Source organism: Ursus maritimus, unplaced genomic scaffold (assembly GCF_017311325.1).
Source record: "Ursus maritimus isolate PB19 unplaced genomic scaffold, ASM1731132v1 scaffold_36, whole genome shotgun sequence".
Classification (NCBI taxonomy): domain Eukaryota; kingdom Metazoa; phylum Chordata; class Mammalia; order Carnivora; family Ursidae; genus Ursus; species Ursus maritimus.
The window spans coordinates 453,763-461,546 of record NW_024426230.1 but is presented as its reverse complement, the minus strand read 5'-3'; the positions used below and the strand labels follow the sequence as shown (position 1 = coordinate 461,546).

The 7,784-nt window shown below is 52.9% G+C and overlaps 2 protein-coding genes across 2 annotated transcripts in view; one reads left to right on the top strand and one right to left on the bottom strand.

The window, feature by feature from the left end:
- The window catches only part of ZNF219 (zinc finger protein 219), an 8,217-nt gene extending 8,151 nt beyond the window's left edge, over positions 1-66 (bottom strand). The window contains exon 1 of the mRNA XM_040620687.1: positions 28-66. The gene's annotated coding sequence lies outside the window, so the exon portion shown is untranslated. The remainder of the gene's footprint in view (positions 1-27) is intronic.
- Positions 67-2,810: 2,744 nt separating this feature from the next.
- Positions 2,811-4,691, top strand: TMEM253 (transmembrane protein 253). Its single transcript, XM_008711124.2, has 6 exons — positions 2,811-2,918; positions 3,264-3,374; positions 3,468-3,524; positions 3,835-3,945; positions 4,057-4,203; positions 4,575-4,691. Exons 1-6 carry the CDS (start codon positions 2,811-2,813, stop codon positions 4,653-4,655), a joined length of 615 nt encoding a protein of 204 aa, XP_008709346.2. The 3' UTR covers positions 4,656-4,691.
- The last annotated feature ends 3,093 nt before the right edge of the window (positions 4,692-7,784 follow it).

Genomic DNA, 7,784 nt, shown 5'->3' with positions numbered 1-7,784 from the left:
CCGGGAGTGGGGGGAGCGGCTACTCACGAGCCCCGGGCGGGCGGCGGCGGAGCGGGCGGCGGCGGCGGCGGCGGGCGGCGGGCCGGCGGCGCGGGCGTCAGCGTTACGTGGGGCCGGGGGAGATGCGCCGGGCCCCGGCCCCCCCGCCCCCGGCCCGGCCCCCGCCCCCTCCCCGGTCCCCCGCCCCCGGCCCTGGCCCGCATTGTGTGCGGCGGGAGGCGGCCCGGCCATTAGCATGCGGGGGGCGGCGCGGCGGGGCTGGGAGCCGCGCGGGAGCGGGAGCGGGGCTCTGGCTCCGGGGACAGGGAGCTGGGGACCCCGGGAGCCGCGAGAGGCGGCCGCCAGGGGCGGGGTACGGGCAGTTTGGAGACGGGGGGCGCTGTCGGAGGGAGGGAGGGAGTGAGCGGGGGTGGGACGCACAGACGATTCCAACAGGAGACTGGAAGAGATTTTGAAAGGTCATCTCGTCCTTCCCCCAGCCTCCAAGCCGGACTGCCCCTCCCACCCTAAACCCGGACATACCAGGGAAGGAGTTGGCTCTGCCGCTCTTTCTGCCCCAACATGCACAGACTCGGGAAGTTCTTCCTGGGGTTTTATCTCAAAGCCTCTCCCTTACAATTTCTGTCTCTCTTTTTGGGGAGGAGGAGGAGGGGCGATTATAGAGATAGTTAATGTCTGCCGTACAAGAAACATTATTAAAGTTACTCTTTGGTCCTTTCTGTTCTTGATAAACAAATCCTGCTCCTTCCTCTCAAATTCTCTTTTCCATTCCTGAAGTCACTTTAATGGCTCTTCAATACAACAAATATTTACTGATTGTCTACCAAGTACCAGGCACTATGCTTAGCACTGTGGAGGATGAGCAGATGAGGGGCTTGTAGTTCCCTTCCATGAGCAGATTGTAATCTAGACAGGGGCTACAAACTTGTAAGTAGTATACTCAGATTTAATCAATATTGACGGAATGCCTGCTCACATATTTAATAATATAGAAGCCTTACAATAACCCTGAAATATAATCAGTCTGCATTTACGGGTAAGGAAAATGAAGCTAAGAGTCTCTTTCCACTGGCCTACCAGGTCAGGGATCCTCAGAGCAAGCCTAACATTTCACATTCCGTCAGGCCACTGCCACCAAATAAAATTAATGCACATGGGGATTGAGGTGGGAGTAGACACGCAACTTCCCCAGATGCCTTTAAATGTGATTCCCACTCCCCAGGAAAGAAGAGTGGACACAATGCTCCCCTGAGTGTTGGCCCAGCACTAGGCAGGACAGAAGTGTCTTACAAAGGACCACTTGGCTCCCGGGACCCTGTCTGTCAGTACTAACTCCCAGGAGTCTTCTGGCTCAGTCTTCCTCTACCATCAGTAATAATAATAAATATAATAGTCACTAACAATTATTGAGCACTTAAGTGCTAGGTGCCAGGCTGAGCTTGCTCATTGCATTTTCTCTTTTAATACTCAGGGCAACCCCTTGAGTACTGTATTGAGATCTGTATTATTAACTTCCCTTTATAGATAAGGAAACAGAGAGATTAAGTAACTTGCCCAAGGTCACCCCGGTAGATCTGGGCTATGAACATACGTCTGGTTTTCTCCAGATCTCGGGCTCTGCACCTTTCCTATTTTTGATCCATAGAGTATATATATTCAGGTCCAGCTGGTTCTGCTTCTTGCTGTAGAAACAAATGGCCCCAGCTCAGCTTCTGAATAAGCCTTTAGTATATGGGCATCAGGCACAGCAGTGTGACCTCATCGCACCACCGATGGTTATTAAGTGCCCACCATGAGTCAACAACCCCTCATAGTCAAATTATTAGCCCCCTTTTTATCACTCAGTTTGAACAAACTGAGGTTCAAAAAGGTAGAATAATGTATCCAAGGTCACACAGCTGGGAAAGTGACAGAGCTGAGATTCTAGTCCAGGTCAGTGTGACTGCAAGGCGACCTGTATCTCTCAAAAATATTCTTTGGTGCAGTAGTGTCCTTCCCAAGACTGACCATTTGCGGACTATTTTCTATACATGTCTAGCTGCAAATTAACACTCTAACATTAAAAATTCCCCACTGTAAATAGGGATCCCCATCTACTTAGTGCCCGATCCAGAGTAAATCCTTCAAGAAAGGAAGAAGAGAGGAGAAACTGTCCAGAAAGTGAGAGACAGGAAGCCAGGAGAATTAAACCTTGCCTGGTCTTGAGACAACACTGCAAATGGTAATGACAGGGGACCAATCCAGACAGTAATATGGGATTTCCCTAGGGAACAGCAGGTAATTTGAGGAGGAAGCAAAAAAAGGAGAAAGATTAGATGGAAATGGGGGGAAACTGGGGCCTAGGGTGGTAGTGCCCATTGGGATGAGGTGAGCAATCAGAAGAGGACCCCAGATGGGCAGAGAAGGCAGCAACAGGAAAGAGGGACAGAGCAAGGCAGGGCTGGGCGTCTTATGGAATGAACTGAGCCTGGTGTCTGCCCAGGGCCACTCCCTGGATCCTTAGGCCCTCGTGGGGACCTTTGCCCCACCACACCTGGCCCTGACAGCCAGTCTCTGCCAGGACAAGTTTGTCGTCATCTGCTCTGAGCTACCAGACCCTGCCAGGAGCTCCAGGCCCGGCTGGGTCCCGTCCCTTTGGAGTAGCACCTTCAGACTCGGTAGGTCTGAGGCCGAGCCTCAACTCCCCGGATTTTGGAAGCGGGCAAAGGGACAGCTGAAAGAGATGTTGCCGCATGTCCTATCTCCTGATAGGTGCCATAACGCATTTCTCCCAGGCTAGGAAGCACCGAACTCCAGCAGTCAAGGGAGACATGGAGGAGAGAGCTGCTCAGCGGGAGCAGGAGAGACCCAGTCTTCGTCTGGAAAAGCTACAGCACTGGGCAAGAAACAGGCAGAGTGGGCACCTCTTGGTGCTGGCGGTGAGGCCAGGCTGCCCCACCCCAAGCTTCAGCATGTCCAATTGTACCCCAATTCGATTCTACCCGTGTTCAGGGAGCACCCGCCCCGTGCCTGAAACTGTACTAGGCTCTGAGTGGGAGGAGGGTGGAAATGGCATAGAATAATGAAGCAAGACCCTTAATCCCCAATTAGCTTCCATTATGTGGGGAAAACACATAGGTAAGTAACCAAACTTGGACATGAGGCAGAAAAAAATAATACCCCATTCCTTCACTTGTCATTGGCTGACTACTTTCCACCAACACGCATTCCCCCCAATTGCTGATCCCCGGATCCCCTTCAACTACCCTGTGTCTGGCCTCCAGGTGAGCCAGCTGTGGCTGGCAGTGGCTGTGGTGCCCTTTGCTGTCTCCGTTGCCTGCCTGAACTCTGCTTGTCACATGGCCACAGCACTACCACTTGGGCCTGGAGCATTGGTAAGACCCACCACAAGGAAGGGTGGAAGCGAGGTCCCGGAGCCGCCTCCTCAACGGGGCCAGAGCTCAACACTTGCCTTTCTCGCCATTCAGGGTCTCCTCACTGGGACTGTCACCCTTGAGCTGCGCAGAGCACCCCGCCTCTGGAAGGTGAGAGGGGAAGAGAATGCAGCACTGTTCTCCCACACACCCCCCAACACACACACACACACACACACACACACACGCACGCAAACCACTCAGCCCAGGAAGTGACTAAATGTTAACTAATCCTGTCAACTCTCTGCCCCTGACTGGCCTAAAAAACTGAGGAGGGAAAGCAAGAAATTAGAGGGCTCATGGCCCTCTTTGGAGGTGGAGGAACAGGAGCTGAGTTTTGTTCTGGGGCTAGGCTGCAGGTGGGGCTTGGGGTGGCAATGAGTCCCCTAGGCTGGGCAAGGCCGAGCTGGTTTACTGGCAGGTGCAGGCCATGATGATACTCAACATCTTCAGTCTGATCTTGGGCTTCATCGTGGTGGCGGTTGAAGTGATGAAGACAGCCTTGGGGCCTGCCCCAGCTGCCCCCTCCCAGGTATGGGTGAATAAAGGGGAAGGTGGGAGGATGAGGAGATGAAGAGGGAAAGGGGCAGGGGCAAACAGGAGCTGGGTTCCCTGGAGCCTCCTCAGCCCTGTCTACCTGCAGCTGGCTGGCTTGCTGGTGGTGGAGCTCAGCACTGAGGCCTTCACCCTAGGGGGAGTGCTGGTCTCTGCATACTCGCTATTCCTGCTGAGCTGGAGGAAGCCAGGATGCTGCAGGAGCCGGAGTCTGCACTACCAGGAGCTGCAGGAGGTATTCCGGGCATGGAGGAAAGTATGGAGCAGTTAGCTAGTGGCTGATTTTTTTACTGGCTATCGTGGTCAGTGGCACTTAAGAGAAAATAATGGGGTTAGTGGGGGTGGCGGGGGAGCAGGGGTCACAGCCAGAAACTGATTGGTTTTCTGGTTTTAGACATTTCTTCCGTAGTGGTGGGTAAGAGGGAACTGGGTATCTGAATGGCTGAGACTAGAAATGCGGGAGAGCATTAGGAAGCTGCCTAAATATTGGAAGAACTGCCAAAATATTGGAAGAAAAAATGCAAGAAACGGAGAAGTTGTTTCTGTCTGGGATTCCTCCTTTCTCACCCTTACAGTTTGCTCCCCTCACAACTATCTGGCTTTTAGGGTCTCTCTGAGTTGGAGGAAGTTGCCGCTTTGGAGAACGGTCCCACGGTGGCTAGCACAGCAAATGCAACGAATGAGTGAGCTGGCAAGGGGAGGCCGACAAGTGCTGCTCCACTAACCCGGCAGGAGCGTTCTCCAGACCCTCCTGCCCCCACTCCACAGAACTCAGAAGCTGGATGGAGTCCTCTGAGACCTACATGAAGTCCGGGGGAGTGCCTTCCGTTTCCATCCAGACGAGCCCCCTGCTCTTCCCTTTCCCGCTAGGGGAAGCTATACCTAAACCGAGTCTTCCCTCACCTCACTACCCTGAAAAGCTGCCCTCCCGCAGGACATCCTTAAACCAACTTTCAGCTGTACCCACTTCCTCCCTTCCATCCTTCCCCTCCCTAGCCATCGCCTCCCCATACAGCTTCACATCTGCCTCATCTCACTTATTTCTCTTCTCTCCACCTTTCACAATCCCATCCACTCCAAGCCCGGGGTCCCGTACAAGCCCATCCTCGGAAATCAATTCACGGGTGCTTTAGTTTCTCCCTTCGATCCAGTTCCTTTCTACGCTAGCGAAGACTACAAGTCCCGGGATGCCCCGCTGCCCCGTGGCCTGATGGGAAATAAAGAGCCTTGCCTCCGGGATGGGGGCGCTGTGCATCTGCTGAGTGACGCGAGGCGCTGGAAGTCGGGGCCTAGCCGAGAGTTTCCTCGGACGCGACCACTGGCCCCGCGTGCGGGGAGGCGCCAGGCGGGTTATCCCGCGCGGGGGCGCCGCCGCCCCACCCACGGCAACTGGGAGCTGACTGTGGGTCCACAGGCCTCCCTCTGGCAGCGTCGCGGACGGGCAGGGTTTGGGGGCCGGCCCTCGGGAGAGCTGGGTTTCCCAAATGCTGTTGCCGCGCCCCCTCCCACAGAGCCGAAATCCAAAGTCCTGAGACTTGGAGCGCGCGCGAGAAAGAGGTTGGAGATGATGAGTCAGAAGCCCGGGGCCCTTCTTGTCCCCCTCCCTCGGGGCCCAGGTGCCGGACGAGGACAGGCTCGCTGGGCAGGCAGGTGGATGGGGCAGGAAGAGGAAGGGACGCGGCGACCCGAGCTAAGACTTTCCCGCCTCTTGCGAGCACGCCGGTGTAACGAGCCCGCGTTGCCGCCACCCTTTCTCTCCAAGGCGGGAGCGGGACTGCGCAAGCTCAGCCTCTCGGCTGCCCCGCCGACCTTTGATCCCGGTTGCCGTCTGGTCCTGAAGCTGTGGTTGGGCTCAACCCCCACTGTTGATGACCTTTGCACGTGTGCAAAGATGACAAGCTCGAGTGGGCTTGAGAAAATCCCAGGAAAACTGGGAGACCCAGTAGCACCAGCCGGGCAGCTTACTAGCCGCTAGAGAAACTAGAAATTGACCACAGCTGGAGTACTAAGAGAACTCACCCCAAATTCACATAGTGACCAGGATGGGTGTGCGCTTCACACTCATTTTTGTTCCCACTTGAGAAGGCTTCTTTCCCTAGAGAATGCTGCTTCTCCGGACTTAGCCAAGCCCAGGCATCAGTGAGGAAAGAGCGCAGCCTGGCTGCCTTGCCCTGACATTGCAGTGGTGCCAGCGGCAGAGCTCCTGTTTGTGACACCTTGGGAGTGGTAATGGTCGCCCTATGACAAGGTTGTGTGAGTACTAGTGGGTGGAGACAGTTCTGGAATTAGGCTCTTGAATGGAGAAAACAAGATCTGGGCCTCCCCCTTCTCCTCCCTATCTAACTGCCGGAATAATGCAGAGCTTATGTGTGCAAGACTCAGAAAATAATTTTCTTCAAAGTGAGAAGATGGTGGTGGTGGTGGGGGCGCCTGGGTGGCTCAGTCGTTAAGCGTCTGTCTTCGGCTCAGGGCGTATCCCGGCGTTCTGAGATGGAGCCCCACATCAGGCTTCTCCATTGGGAGCCTGCTTCTTCCTCTCCCACTCCCCCTGACTGTGTTCCCTCTCTTGCTGGCTGTTTCTCTCTCTATCAAATAAATAAATAAAATCTTTAAAAATGAAGAAGAAGATGGTGGTGGATGAGGAAATGGGGCTAAAAAAATCACCAATTCACTCTGTCTTCTAGATAGAATCAACAGCTTTTAGTGATATGATCAGAAATCTAGGAATTGCATTTCTAGTTCTTGGAGAAGTTCAGTGACCCTACGAATGAACCTTATCAGTCAGGTTAGGTTAGGCTATGCTTTGGTAACAATGCCCAAATCTTTTTTTTTTTTTTTCTCCTTAAGTAAGTTCTGTGACCCACATGGGGATGGAATTCACAATTCTGAGATTAAGAGTCACATGCTCTACCTACTAAGCCAGCCAGGCCCCCAACAATGCCCAAATCTTAATGACTTTAAACCACAAAGGTTGGGCTCACAGTACATGTCTAGAGTAGTCTGGCAGTGGGCTCTGCTCATTATAAGTTATTCAGGAACCCAAGCGGATGGAGCTCCACCATTTTGAGATCCTGTCTAAATCACCATGAGGCTTAGAGTCCCCACCCCCCATCCCTGTGTGAAGTAAGCATGAATTGTTCATGAGCTCTTAAATGCTTCTGCCTCAACAGGACACATAGCATTTTCATTGGCCAAAGCAAGTCATATAGCCACATACAACTTCAAGACAGCTAGAAGGGCAATCTTTTCAAATGCCTAGAAGAAGGGAAACAGAAATATTAAAAGAAAAAATGTTAATTATTTGTGGTGATTCTTGAAAAGTTTAGCAGTTGGAACTAATCTTTTCCGGCAGTTATACCCATATCTACCTCTTCGGTTTTCCCTTAACCATTAAATGCAGTTGTTAATAGAAACTTTTCCAGGGGCACCTGGGGTGGCTCAGTCTGTTGGGGCATGCTTTTGGCTCAGGCCGCGATCCCAGAGTCCTGGGATTGAGCCTCGCATCAGGCTCCCTGCTCAATGGGGAGTCTGCTTCTCCCTCTCCCTCTGCCCCTCCCCCTGCTCGTGTGCACGTGTGTGTGTGTGCTCTCTCTCACTCTCTCTCAAATAAAATCTTGAAAGAAAGAAAGAAAGAAAGAAAGAAGGAAAGAAAAAGAAAGAAAGAAAGAAAGAAAGAAAGAAAGAAAGAAAGAAAGAGAAAAAAACTTTTCCCTAAAAAATAATAGGACTAGGAGTTGGGAAATTGGGATTCCAGTATTGTGTGTAGGTTTGGGCAAGTCAACCTCCCTGAAGTACATTTTGCTTACATGGAGATTA